The sequence below is a fragment of the Mustela lutreola genome, chromosome 8 (assembly GCF_030435805.1).
Source record: "Mustela lutreola isolate mMusLut2 chromosome 8, mMusLut2.pri, whole genome shotgun sequence".
Lineage (NCBI taxonomy): Eukaryota > Metazoa > Chordata > Mammalia > Carnivora > Mustelidae > Mustela > Mustela lutreola.
The window spans coordinates 46451445-46466834 of record NC_081297.1 but is presented as its reverse complement, the minus strand read 5'-3'; the positions used below and the strand labels follow the sequence as shown (position 1 = coordinate 46466834).

The window sequence follows — 15390 nt, the reverse complement described above, 5'->3', positions numbered from 1 at the left end:
TCCCAGGTCCTTGGGACAGCATCCGTACCTCCCCACATGGTTGTGTGTATACTTCCTTGGGTGGATCTGTGTATGTGTTGAGGGTATACCCATTTTGCCTCTCCCCATGTTTCTGTTTTTCTTGTTTATCAGTGTTTATTCAGTCCCTTATCATTTTGATAGTTAGCTGTTTTCATATCCTTAAAAGCATATTTTTAAAAGATTTCATATTCTTAAAAGCATTTCAAGAAGAAAGCAGAATACTAGAAAAAGTCAAAATAATTGAGTAGGTTTATCTTTTTTTTAAGATTTTACTTATTTATTTGACAGAGGCAGAAAGAGATCACAAGTAGGCAGAGAGGCAGGCAAAGAGAGAGGGAGAAACGGGCTCCCTGCTGAGCACAGAGCCCAATGTGGGCCTCAATCCCAAGACCCTGAGATCATGACTTGAGCCAAACACAGAGGCTTAACCCACTGAGCCATGCAGGCACCCCATGTGGATTTATCTTGATGTAAATCCTATGCATGAATTGGGTTTTCAGGGCTATTGCATCACTAAACATTTGAGTATATATGTAACCTCATTTTCTAAATGTATATCCTAAAAACCTTTTTTTAGCAATGTATTTTTAATAATGAGAAGCTTTTTTCTAATTATAATAATATAATTTAAGAAAGCTAAGGTCATCAGAAATCCCACATTCCTGAAGTAGCCACCATTAGCATTTTGTTGATCATACTTTGTGTGTGTGTGTGTGTTATTTTACAGAAATGAGATCATAGCACCCTTAATTTTTTTTAATTATGGACACTTCCTATTTTTTCTTCTTTATTAGCACCCCTTCCTCAGCCCTACCTCCAGGTAATTCATATTACAACTTAGTTTATGTCTTTCCATATTTTTTGTATACTCAAATAATCCTAAGTAACTTATATCTCTATTTATATAAATAAAAGGTCTCAATCCATTGTCTGATGAACAAAAAAAGATTCATACTATATACACTACCCTAGCAGTATAGTAAATAAAATGCCATGTCATGATTTGAGAATCTCTATATGTCATCTTGTAGACCACGTTAGAGCATGCAAGGCCTGAAGAGCCCAGCTGGGATGAAGATTTTGCAGATGTGTACCATGACCTAATCCATTCTCCAGCCTCTGAAACTCTCCTAAATTTGGAACATAATTACTTTGTTAGTATCTCAGAACTGATTGGTGAAAGAGATGTGGAGCTGAAAAAATTACGAGAGAGGTATTTCAGATTTATTGCACTATCATGATTAAATGTCATATTGTCAGATATGATGGCTGCAGGACAGTTGGTTTTCATTTAATTGTAAAATCGAAGAACAAAATAGAAAAAGATTCTCTAATTTTGAAAATTAATCTTCTTGTGTATTTCAGTTTGTAATTTCAACTAGGAAGTCGTCATAGGCTTATGAAATTTCTCAAGTGAAATTTCTCAAGTGAATAAATTATGGTGGCTTTATATGTTATTTCAAGTTCCAGGCACTGCGCAAAGAGCTTTAGATGATGTCTTAGCCCTGTTCAGGCTGCTATAACAAAACACCATAGACTGGGTGGCTTAAACAAGAGAAATTTCTTTCTCCCAGTTTTGAAGGCTAGGTAGTTCAAGATCAATGTGCTAGCAGATTTGATTTTTGGAACACCCATCTCCTGGCTTGTACAGAGTGCCTTCTCAGTGTGCGATCCCTTGGCCTTTCCTCAGAGTGTGGTCCTAGTGCATCCCTTCTGGAGAGAGAGCTCTAGATACTAATTCCATCACGAGGGATCCAACCTCATGACTTTGTCTATACCCATTGACCTCCGAAAGCCCCCCCTCTGAATATCAGCACACTGGGGATCTGGGTTTCAACATACGAATTTGTGGGGACACAAACATGCAGAATATAACAGATGCCCTATCTCATTTGATTCTTACCATGACCCTACTATTATTAGCCCCTTCTACAGATGAGGAAAATGAGGCTTAAATAAGTCAAATAACTAACTTGTCTAAGGACAAGCTGGAATTTGAAGTCGTAGCTCTACTCCAGAGTTCTTAACCACTGTACCATGCTCTCTCCCCATTCAGAACGTATTTAAAACCCTACATTACTAAGTTCATGGTCTCATTCAGTTCATTTTTGTAAGCTTATTTACATGAGGGAAAAAATAGCACTGGTATTAGTCCAGGATATTTTAATTATATTTTATTTCATTGTGTACAGTATTGCAAACAGTCCTTTTGTGATTCATTTTTTTCCTCCAGAATAAGTAAAAAATTGCTAGCATTATTTATTTTAAAGCATGACTTTCCAGATTGCTTCCTAGCAATTCTATAAAATGTAATGATAATCAGGATAAGCTTCTTCTAGATAATCTATTTTCATCTAGCAGAATCTAATATTTATTACCTTGCAAATATTCATTTAAGACTTTAGGTACATGGCATTAAGATAATGTTTTGAGTAGCTAATGAGAAATTTCTTTGATTGTGAAAGTATATTAGGACCAAATCACATGTATTTTTTGTGGCTGACATGATAGTCTGTCCCAGGGTAGTAAATTTAAAATGATGTACCGGTTTGCTCCTGGCTCTCATTTGCTTTACATTAGAAAATGCTGGGACTAGCAAGATGAGAATAATCTGTTATCTTGAGGGTTGTCATAGTTAGGGAAATTTAAAATGCAAAAATTATAAGCAAATGGATTTAGTAATTTTTTCCCGAGAATTATGCTTCTGCGTACCAGATCAGCATTTTCACTATATTGCATAGATTTGTACATTTTCATAACAATTCTATTCCTCTTTTATTTTCCTATCTAGTAGAATATTACAGCATTTCAGAAAGAACTTGATGTTTTGACATCTGTCACTCCATATGGGTTTAGCTTTGCTGGTGAGCTACCCTGAGGCAATTTATTCCTTTCTAGGTGGGACACCTGCAATACAGGTAGTTGCCATCAGGTAAAGAGTTGAAGCTGTGACCCTGAGGGAGACAAAAATTTGATAGTTTTTTAGTCCTTTATTATGTAGCCGGTAGTACTGTGAATATAATTTTAGGATAAGAATGAAATATAGGTTGGCTTTATATAAATATATGGAAGTATAACGACCTAACACTTACTACTTTCTGTTGAACTTCATTTATTTGACTTTTCCTACCAAAGCTTTAAATAATATAACCTTCAGCTCATTCTGAATCTACTCCTGAATCTTGGGTTTTCTGGGATTGTCCTCATTCTGCCTATTTAGATACATTGAAAAATTCCTAGCTTGGCTGTCTGGAGTCCCTATTAGTAGCCACGACTAGTACCTTCATTTAGCTGGTGAGCTACTCTGAATTGTGCCCACTTTGCCACCTACTCACCACACCTCACAGAAAACCCTGCATCTGGCCATCAATATTCTTTAATTGTTCTTTTTTTCTAAATCAAAAGAAGATTCCTGTTCCATATGATTCTTCACCTTTTGGGAAGCTGCATTAACTTATTAACTGCATTTACTGGTACTTCATACTTTTCTTTCTATCATGGAATAGCTTTTTATCAGAAGTTTATTTGGGTTTATGTTATTTTTTGAAATGTCCTTTGGCCAAATCTCTTGATGGGTTTTTGTTTTGTTTTGTTTTTTCTTTGTAAACATAATATTTAAATACATTTATTTTTACAGCAGTTTGTAGTTTATTCTCCACATACCCAAACTGTTAGCTTGAAAGGGAAAGGTAAGCTAGGTTCCTCTTGAGGTAGGTGATTGTTGTAAAGGTGAACAGTATAACTTAAGGCAAGTTGGAATTCACTGATAGCCATGGAAGTTCACCCAATTCATTTACCCAATGCATAAGCAGAAGTGACACATTTTCTTAGTCCTGTTTTCATTTTAATTCCACTGTGCATCTTTAAAAGACAGTTTCTTAGCACAGTATAATCATTGTTTGCTGTTTTGTTCTGTTACAGCAGACTTTTATAATCGTTTTTTCTAAGTGTCTTCAAGATAATATTCAGGTTGTTAGAATTGTCACACCTGACATACTGAGCCAACATCTAGTTAGACAGAACTAGAAATACAATAAAGTTTCCTTTGATCTTAATCTGAGACAATTGTATTGTATCTTTAGCTCTTGCAATTCTGACACATTTAGGATAAAATAAATGTTCATGCAGTTTACTTTGTTGAATTATTGATTAGTCTTTTTTTCCTCACTGTTAATTTATTACTGTCAGCAAACCAGATTTAAGATATAAATGTTTAAAGATACTCATTTATTGATATTTAAAGATCCTGAATCTTTAAAACTTAAAAATGGCAATGATACGTTTTATCCACTAGAGGGAACATGCGTAATGTAAAATATTAATCTGTTTATATCAAAGTTTGTATTTATAACTCTGTTGCCGTTATTTCTTCTTTAATTAAAAATTTTACTTGCAAGCACCTGGCCCCCAATAGATATTGCAAGTTAATGGGGTCACCCTCATTAGAATTGAGGACTAAATGGTACTGAATATTTAATACTAGGAGGTAAATATAGAAATGTATAAATGTATAACATATAAATGACTTATCACATACGTATAAGTATCTTAATCAGTTGTAATAAGGATAAATTCTCTTTTAAGAGCAATTAATATAATTAGACTGATAGTAAAATCCTTTTCATTTATATCTTTATTTCATTCTTTTCCCTTCTGTTTGAAATACATTTTAGGACAAACTTTTTAAATACATTCATATTAGAGGATAATTTTTTAATTTGAAAAATTTAAAGAACTTATTTATTAAAATATATAGAAAAGACAACAAACTGTAGGTGTACAATTCAGTAAGTTTTTATAAAGTAAGCACACCCATCATCACTCAGCATAAGAAATGGAATATTTCTAGCACTGCCGAAGGCTCCCTCGGGCCTTCTTGTCACAGCCCATCCCTCCCACAAATAATTGGTATCTGAATGTCTAATACCAGTGATTAGCTTTTCCTGTGGAAAAACCATGTTTAATTTCTGCACAAACAAAGAATGTAAGGCCAAAGCATATCTTTAGAATGTATTTTATATTCCTCTGTAAAGAGAACTTTGTGATTTAATACCAGTTTGATTCTTAGAACCTAACTGATAGCTTCAAGTGATAACTATAAGCTAACTTTCAAAGCTTGAAGTCACTTTAACTCTTGTGCATATAAATAGAAAATGTAAAGCTGGAGTCAGAGTGTCTTCTTTATGGAAATCTGCAGATAAGAAAGGAGTCTAGTTTTAAGCATTAGTCATGGAAATTGAAAGATTGCCTAGATTTTGACCGCTCTCACTTCTGTGTTAAATTTAGATCAAGATCTAGCTGAACAAATGAAGCGTTACATGATATTATCATTATTCCCACATCCCCATTTTCAGGCCTTCAGAGTGCTTTCCAGGTATTACAGTTGCTTTTCCTGGACATCTTCTTATAAAAGAAAAAAATTTATTTTTACTTCATGGAGCTTGTTTAATAAATCTGGAGTAGCCATCTCCTTAAAGATATCATGAATATATCTGATCTGCTTATTTATGTTTTAGACAAGGCATTGAAATGGAAAAAGTTATGCAGGAATTGGGAAAATCACTGACAGATCAAGATGTAAATTCACTGGCTGCTCAGCATTTTGAATCCCAGCAAGTAAGTAAAGTACAATGATTTTTAGGTACACAGGTACGTTTTCTTTCACTTATGCTTATTAAAAAAAAAAAAAAATGACCACTTGGTGTACTCTCTCTTTTTAGGACTTAGAAAATAAATGGTCAAATGAATTAAAACAATCAACTGCCATCCAAAAGCAAGAATATCAGGAATGGGTGATAAAACTTCATCAAGACCTAAAAAACCCTAACAACAGCTCCCTCAGGTATTACCCATCTGTTCTTATTAGATGAAAGTTCATTGTTAGGAAGAGTTCGTAGGTATTATAAATTTGAATGTTTTAGTTGCAGCTATTTTTAAGTTACCAGTGACCATCTAAGATAATTTTATACTTCTAACACCTTTGGTATTATCTGGATTTGTGTGGGTTGTTTGAGAGGGGGGTTAATTGGTTGGCTTAAAATAGTGACTTACCCCGGTAGAACTTAGCTATAAATCTCTTAGGTGTGTATATCTAAATATCTCAAGTACAATCTCTTGTTTGTTTTCAGTTGGTTTCAGTTCAGTGCAGTTAGCATTGGTTGAATGCATCTTAAATGCCAAGCACTCTCTAAGCAGAAAAACAAAGATGGCTACACATGTGGAGCTTATATTCTAGAGAGACTGACCTATAAATAAAATAATACTGTATAGAATGACATTTGCAGTCATAGAAGCATGAGAAGGTAGAAAAGGAGTGTATATACAGCTAATGAATCATTGAGCACTACATCAAAAACTAATGATGTACTGTATGTTGGCTAATTGAACTTAATAAAAAAAAAAAAAAAGGAAGGAAAAGGAGTATAGAGGACTTCTGTAATTCATAACCTGTACAGTACCTGATGGCCTAAATGCACTTTATTCATATGTTGCCCTAGAGCTTGACAGCGCTTATGTTATTTCCTGGGTATATACTCATATGTTTGAGAATTTCTTTCTTTCAAATCTTAAAGTATACTCAACTGGAAATGTACTTAGTACAAATGTGATAATCCTGTTTCCAACAGTTGCCTGGTATCTGCTCCAAACATTTAGAAATAGCATTTTATTTGTGTAATGTCAGTCTCCCCTGCTAGTCTTGCCTTGAAGACAAACCATGTCTGTTTTTTCTATTATACCCAGATCTTTGCCAAGTGTCTACCTCTTCACACTGGCACATAAGACATGCTCAATAAATATTTATAGGATGGGGAGACAAATAGGCAGATGGATGAGTTATCATTTAACTGTTTACCTGATATCTGTATCACCTCTTCTCCAAATATTATAATCTGTCATTGCCTTATTTTCCCAATATATTTGAACAATTTTTATGATTAGAAATGGGGTAACATCCTTGACACTAATATATTTGACTCTACTCCTCATTTCAACTAAATAATGAACAAGAAATTTTAAAAAATAGTGAACACAGTACAAAGGGAAAGGTGGGCAGAAAGAAGTGTTGAGAGCATCTGTATTCTATAATATATAATGGTGTTTCTCAAACCGCTGGTTGCAGTCTGCTAGGACCATTCTAGATTCATTACTTTCCAGTCAGATGTTTAAAAATAGCAATAAAATGGAATGGAATGAAATGGAATGGAACGGAGTATGGCAGAGTAGAATAAGGAAAAAATATGAGAGCACATCATGGATGAAGCTTTCTATAAATAAATGTGTATATTAAGCCAGAATGTGAAGTATATATTGTATGTTTTGGTTAGAAATGTGGAGAGTCTGGTGATGGGCATTAAGGAAGACACATGATCTGATGAGAACTGAGTGTTATACGCAACTAATGAATCATTAAATACTACATCAAAAACTAATGATGTACTGTATGTTAACTAATTGAAAAAAAAAACAAAATAAAAAAATAAAATTAAAAATTAAAAATTAAAAAAAAAAAAGAAATGCAGAGAGTCACGGATTTCAGGAAGCTGAAAATGCCCCTTGTTATAAAAATTATCTCACTTTGCTGCTATAGTTTTAGAAATTCAATCTATAGAATCAATTCCACTGTGTACATATTGGCCTCTAGCTGATGCTGCTTTTACAAACTAAGTATTCCTATGAAAAGATGTTTTTACTGAGACTTTGTCAGTTTTGCTTTTCCTTTAATAGCGGTTTCCTTGGACAGCAGAAACTTGTTTTCAACTCAACTCCGTATAGAACTCTTGTAAGAAATTGATAAAAGTGGCATTTTATTTTTAGCCATTATTTTTGCTTTTTTTAAAAACATCAGGCCTACTGAATGGTAAATTATGCAAATTAAAATTTACCTCTTTTAGGTTTTGATGAGTTTTGATAAACTTAACTGTCATGAAATCATCACTGCAATCAAGATATAGCATTTCATTTTTATATCTTTATAGCTCATTCCTTTCTCTTTCCCAGCTCCTGGCAACCTGCTCTGATTTCTGTCCCTGCAGTTTTGATTTCTTTTGGAATGTCTTATAAATAGAATCAAACCATTATGTAGCAGTTTGTGTCTTGCTTCTTTCCCTTATCATAATGCTTTTGTGACTTATTCATGTTGTTTCATTTATGAATAGTTCTTTTCTTTTCATTACTCAGCAGTATTCTAGAAGTATTATAGTTAAGATTTATAGGCATTAATCACGATGTATTATTCCATATACATTATATATAAGTAATTATGTCTACTATAAAATAAACATATATATCATATATGATGGTGTAGAGTTTTGTTTTTCTTTTTTTAAGATTTTATTTATTTGACAGACAGATATCACAAGTAGGCAGAGAGAGAGAGGAGGAAGCAGGCTCCCTGCTGAGCAGAGAGCCCGATGTGGGGCTCAATCCCAGGACCCTGAGATCGTGACCTGAGCCAAAGGCAGAGGCTTTAACCCACTGAGACAGACAGGCGCCCCTAGTTTCATTTTTCTTATGACATCTTCATTTGGCTTTGACATCAGGGTAATAGTGGTATCATAAAATGAGTTGGTGGTCTGCTGATGAACCTGTCAAAGGGGTTGATATCTGTAATCATCAATCTGATATTATGTCTTTCTTTCTCGTACTTTAATTTCCTTTCTCCCTTTGCTTAAATTCCTTAAGCGTCCTTGTGTGTTGTTTTCCAATAGAACTTTTAGCATATTTCTCATCATTGTGTGAAAGTCTTTTTCTTGTATGTGCAGTATCAGGGTCATCTCTCAGTTTGTGTCTGTTGATTGCTTTTGCTCTTGACAATGGGTTATTTGTTTCTTTTGCTTGCTTTTTTTGGGTCTCTCTCTCTCTCTTTTTAAAAGATAAATGCTGGATGTTGTGTGTATTAGAAGAGACTAAGGTAAATAATACTTATATCCAGAAGTGAACAGGCCATTAATGTAAAGGTCATGCTGCACTAGTCAGTAGTTGAGCTGAGTTTGGTTTTTGTTTTTTCAGTGATAACCACAGGCTTCATGTTCTCTACTATAGTAAGCTGGTGCCACTTTGTATTTAAGATGGGGCTTTGGGTTCTAGAGGGTTTTTCCCTGTCATCCTGTTCTTTCCAAAACTTCCAGTAGTTTTTGCAGGCCTGTGCCACAGCATGAGGTCTCTCTCTATGCTGTTGTTCTACCCCTGAGGAATAGACTGTTGTTTGTGAATCGGACTTGGTGCTAGACTCATAGTTGGGGGTGGGGAACAGGTCTCTATTGCCTTTGCCCAGCTTCAGTCTTGGGCAAGCCTTGTCTACTTAGGGCTTGAGTTTGGAACATTCTCAGCATTTCTGTCTGTGCCACCAAAGAGGCTCCCTTGTCTCCTGGACTGCCTCCAGTGTTTTCTTGGAAACACCTGGTGGAGACCAATGGAGAAGAGTTTGCAGGTACGTGCAGACCTCCCTGTGCCTGAGGCTCATAGCTATTCCAAATTTACATGCTAGCCCACACTTGGCCTTTAAGAATTCATTAAAATGAAAAAAAAAAAAAGAATTCATTAAAATGTTAGTGAGTTCTTCTTACCTCCTTACATTACAACAACTCATTTCTATCATGCGCTGCCAGAAATGAAAACTGTGTCTCCTGTCTGCCCTAGGAGGGGTGTGTTGCACTTTAGAATTGAATTTATTTGGTTGCCATGTTACCTCAAGTTTCAGAAAAGTTAGGATTTTATAGATGATCTGGCTTTTTCTTATTGTTAGAGTGGGAGCAGCAATCTCTTGGGGCTTTTCACATCCTACAGTGAGAGTGTTTTATTAATATAAATCTATTTTTAGATTTAAATTTGCTGTATATACTAATGAAGTTAGTGAGACTAATGAGGCTCTTTGGAATAATCCCAGAAATGTAGTCCAAAATGACTATGAGAGACTTATATCATCTTCAGCATACCGTGACATTTGAATTTACAGTCGTACAGTGCCTCCATGGAAACCTTTTCAGCAAATAAGCAAGATCACAGTAGAGCAAAGAGAGAAGTCCTTGAAAGGGAGGAGAATGTCCTTGAAAGGGAAAAAAAAAAGGAAAACGTTAAAAAAAAAAGATGTGAATACATCAAAATGAACTTCATCTTTTTTTTTTCCTTTTATTTGACTTCTAAATTTTTATTTCTATCACTTCACTGATTTTTTTTGTTTTTCCTAGAGTCAGCCTTGATATAGGATATACTACATTTTTTTAAATGTGTCATTTTAAAATAGTAAGTTAATTACTTCATTTAATATTCTCTTAGGCCACATGCGTTGATATTCTAATGACTGGAAAGAATAATATGCATTACTTACTGTAAGGAAATCAAAGAACAAGTAGGAATTTTAAGAACTTCTGGTGTTTATGATTCTTTCTTACTACCGTGGATTAAGGAGTAGTTTAGGAATAAATTAAGTGGTACTCTCAGCTTTCATTTTGTCTCATTTCATAATAAAGCTTTCTTTCCTTCATGAAAAGTTTTTGACAAATAGACAAAAAAAGTATATGAATAATTTTATTAATTTCAGTGAGGAAATTAAAGTTCAACCAAGTCAGTTCAGAGAATCTGTAGAAGCAAATGGAAGGATTTATGAGGAACAGAGAAAATTGGAAGAAAGTTTTACCATTCACTTAGGTAAGTGGATTCATTTCTTGCAGGCATAATTGATTATAAATTGGGAAGCTTTTTTTATGATGTAAGAGAAAAATCCCTAGCATATGAGTACAATGTACCCATGTTGTTTTTAATTACAAATTATGTACTGCTCCCAGCGACATGCAGAAGAATGAAACTGGACCTCTTTCTCATACCCATACACAAAAATAAATTCAAATGGATGAAAGACCTAAATGTGAGATAGGAAACCATCAAAATCCTGGAGGAGAACATAGGCAGCAACCTCTTTGCCCTCAGCTGTAGCAACTTCTTACTAGAAATGTTGCCAGATGCCAGGGAATCTAAAGCGAAAATGAACTATTGGGACTTCATCAAGATAAAAAGCTTCTTTCTGCACAGCAAAGGAAATGATCAACAAAACTAAAGGACAGCCTTCAGAATGGGAGAAGATATTTGCAAGCAATGTATTTGGTAAAGGGTTAGTATCCAAAATCTTTAAAGAACTTATAAACTCAACACCCAAAAAACAAATAATCCAGTTAAGAAATGAGCAGAAGACATGAATAGGCACTTTTCCAAAGAAGACATCCAGAAGCTTACAGACACATGAAAAGATGCTCAACCTCACTCATCATCAGGGAAATACCAATACAAACCACAGGTGTGAGATACCACCTGTCAGAATGGCTAAAATTAACAACACAAGAAGCAACAGGTGTTGGCAAGGATGCCAAGAAAGGTGAATCCTTGTGCTGTTTGTGGGAATGAAAACTGATGAGTTTGGAGATTCCTCAAAAGGTTAAAAAAAGAACTACCCTACAACCTAGCAGTTACACTACTGGGTATTTACCCGAAGGATACAAAAATACAGACTTGAAAGGGTATAGGCACTCCAGTGTTTATAGCTGCATTTTCACAACAATAGCCAAACTATGGAATGAGCCCAAATGCCGGTCAACTGATAAATGGATAAAGAAGTTGTGGTATGTATATGTATAGTGGAATATTACTCAGCCATCAATAAAATGAAATCTTGCCATTTGTAACAACATGGGAGGAGCTAGAGTGTATTAGGCTAAGTGAAATAAGTTAGTCAGAGAAAGACAAATACTAAATGATCTCAATCACTGTCGACTTTAGGAAAGGAAACAGATGAATATAGTGGAAGGGCGGGGGAGTAAAAAAAGGGAAGAGGGAAATAAGCCATAAGAGAATCTTAACCATAGAGAACAAACTGAAGGTTGATGGAGAAAGGGGAGTAGGAGATGAGCTAGATGGGTGATGGGGATTAAGGAAGGTACTTGTTGTGATGAGCACTGGGTGTTGTATGTAAGTGAATTCTACACTGAATTGTATGTCACTGACTTCTACCCCAGAAACCAATATGGAACTGTATGGCAACAAAAAAAATTTTAAATAAAAAAATTATGTCCTTCTTCCATAGTTTGTTTTGCCAAATATTTTCTGGTATAGCTAATATATTATTTTTTTTAAAATAGGAAGGTTAAATCTGTATAGTTAATAGGATGGGAAATTGCAAAGCCTATTTCTAATTATTTGTAGCACAGATTTATCTGAATTCTTGCCATAGAGATTTGCATCCTGTTATACTGGATTTTTGCAGCTGTCTTAGTTTCTTTCTGGGACTGTTGCCCACCCCCCAGGAGCCCAGCTGAAGACCATGCATAATTTGAGATTGCTGAGAGCAGATATGCTGGACTTCTGTAAGCACAAAAGAAATCATCGAAGTGGCGTGAAACTCCATCGACTCCAGACTGCCCTGTCACTTTATTCCACATCTCTGTGTGGCCTGGTTTTACTAGTAGATAATCGAATCAATTCATATAGTGGTATTAAGAGAGGTAAGTTAACATTACCTTATTTATTTCATTGAATTTCCCCCTTTAATACCATTCTTACAAAGAAAGAATTTATAGAAAAGCAAAAAATTTAGTTAGCTCTAGTATTTTAGTAGCCAAGCAACACACATATCCAGCCATGGCTGTTTTAGATTTCTTTCATACTTTAGCATTTGTAGATTGCTTCAGGATATTTACTCCCTCTTAAAATTCTATTATATCCTAAGTACTGCTCTTATAAGATTCTTGCTTCAAGGCATAACAAAAAGAATAATCTAGATATAAACATATTCAATTCAGAAGCAAATCCTGGCTCCGTGAATTTTAGTTCATCCCTTTGTCCTTTCTTCCTAGGATTTTAGATAACATATTTCTTAAATGTGCTAGGTAAAATTCTAAGTTCCCTCTGTACAACTCACTTTGTATGATTATTTTAAAAATTTTAGATATATATATTGAAATGTATACATTTTTAAGGAAGCTTGAATAGAGTTTATTTCCCATCATAACTCTAAGAACTGTCTTGTTTTTTTTAGCATTGGGGGACTGGATGATGATTAAAGTAACTGTTCTTTAAAGAAGGTTTGAAATTATCTGATAATTTCCTTATCTATTAATTGTTTACTCTTTTGGGTGAGATATTAGGTTTCTGATTCCAACAAAAATCACTGTCCCCTAACTTAAGACATAATTATTGAAAGGGCAAGTGTAAGAAATCATACTTATGAATTTTATATTTTATTTCTACCAGTTGTCATTTTATAAGTAAATACTAAATATTTGATTGTTCACTTGTAGAAGTTTATAAATGTTTTGGGTCCCTTAGATTTTGCCACAGTTTGCCAAGAATGCACTGACTTCCATTTTCCCCGAATTGAAGAGCAGCTGGAAGTTGTCCAGCAGGTGGTACTTTATGCTAGAACCCAACGAAGGAGTAAGTTGAAAGAATCACATGGTCAGTAAAACTCAAATTTTTCAAAAGTTTACTTTAAGTGTATTCTGTCCCTAAACACTCTAATAGCATATGGACCATTATTAAAATACCGAAAGTTGTATTGGTGGAAAAGTGGAAGAAAGAAATTAAGAACAAAATTTAAGATCTTCAGAAGCTTGAATTCTGTTCTTAATTTCCTTTTTGCATGATTTTGTTCAATAACCTTAGCAAAAACTGTTTTAATTTTTTTTTTTTTTTAGCAAAAACTGTTTTTAAATTTAAATTCTGGGGGCACCTGGGTGGCTCATTGGGTTTAAGCCTCTGCCTTCGGCTCAGGTCATGATGTCAGGGTCCTGGGATCAAGCCCCACATCGGGCTCTCCACTCGGCGGGGAGCCTGCTTCTTCCTCTCTCCTTCTCTGCCTGCCTCTCTGCCTACTTGTGATCTCTCTCTGTCAAATGAATAAATAAAATCTTTTTTAAAAAATTTAAGTTCTGTAGTTAAAATTGAAGTACTCATTGGAAAGTTGGTGGTCTTTTGATCCAAGTTCTATATCTCTAAAGTGCTTGCTATATCTATATCTCTAAAGTACTTGCTACCTTGAAGGGCATTGAAGTGATAGGTAAATGTTAGCACAAAATATACACTTATTATATGTTCCATCTTTGATACTTCTTAGGTAGCAGGAAGTCAGTTTTAAGACTTGTTGTTGATTGTCCTTTTGAAAAATTACTATGTCCAGAACTATGTCCTGCTTTTTTTAAAAATATTTATCCACAATATAAACATCCTTTCTAACTATTTGAGAAATTTGCTGGAATGTTATTTTTAAAGCTATAGAAAATGTTCATGGCATTGCTCTGTAGAAGATTTCTATTTATTGATAGACTTAGGAAGATATGAGTAAAGGAAAGAATTTAGAGAATTTAGAGTAATTATATTTTTTAATTGAAAAATATAAGTTTAAAAAGCAGTTTTTTCATAAATTAAATTGGCACTGTAAATTTGCTTAGTTAAGATCTAACTATAAGGGTAATATCCATTCAAAAATAAATGTAAGCTGTGTGTTTCTTGTTTTTCAGACATCTCCTATTACACAGGCATAAAATTGCAGTAAATGTTTTATTTGGCTTTAATACATACTCAGTTTTGTTGTTGTTGTTTTTTTTTTTTTTTTTTTTCAAAAACTTGATGTTTTCCCCAAAAAATAAAGTATGGCAAGTTATTAAAGTATGTCTGGTCAGACTTTTAAATCTGCTTCTGGTAGTTGAATATCTTTTTTGTTGGTTTGTTTTGCAACTTCAGCGTTTAAAAGAGACCATCATAGTACTTTTGATTCATGTGTTGTGTTCTGTAGTAAGCTAAGAAATATTGCTTTATCTTTGCTTGATGTCTTTGTTCCTCTCCCAGTACAAATTGCAGAATTTCTCCCTTTTTCCTAATGCTAAAAGGTAGCTCTCTAGACTTACTATGATTAGCATTCACTATGGTTTCCATATTCAGTAGACTTTTAAAAACTTGCTTTATTTTTTAGTCATTTCCTAAATAGGTAAAACAGTCTCAAGATTCACAATTTAAACTGTACAAAGAGCATACAGTGAAGGTCTTCATAATTGTCCACCACCCATTCAGTGCCCTTCCCAGAGTCAGCCAAGCCTGTCTTGTGCCTTCCAGACCTATGCTAATCTGTGTATCCATGCGTGTATGTGTGTACATGTATTTATTTTTCCTTTTTACACAAGTGGCATCTTTCTCTGCACACTTTTCCATACTTTGCTTTTTTTTTTTTTACTGAATATTTATCTTGGCCATCATAGCATATCAGTGCATAAAAAACATCCTTACTACCTTCCCACCGCCACATAGCAGTCCATTGCAAGGCATCTTGTTATTAATCAGTTCCATGGTAGACATTTAATCTGTCCCAGCATTTTTGCTATTATAAGT

General features: G+C 34.3%; 1 protein-coding gene across 1 annotated transcript in view; it reads left to right on the top strand.

Annotated features, from left to right (window-relative positions):
• C8H12orf4 (chromosome 8 C12orf4 homolog) overlaps positions 1-15390 on the top strand; it is a 40338-nt gene that overhangs the window by 12007 nt on the left and 12941 nt on the right. Inside the window, exons 4-9 of the mRNA XM_059184552.1 lie at positions 1053-1234; positions 5538-5637; positions 5742-5863; positions 10562-10668; positions 12315-12512; positions 13336-13464. Coding sequence (XP_059040535.1) covers positions 1053-1234; positions 5538-5637; positions 5742-5863; positions 10562-10668; positions 12315-12512; positions 13336-13464 — 838 coding nt within the window. The remainder of the gene's footprint in view (positions 1-1052; positions 1235-5537; positions 5638-5741; positions 5864-10561; positions 10669-12314; positions 12513-13335; positions 13465-15390) is intronic.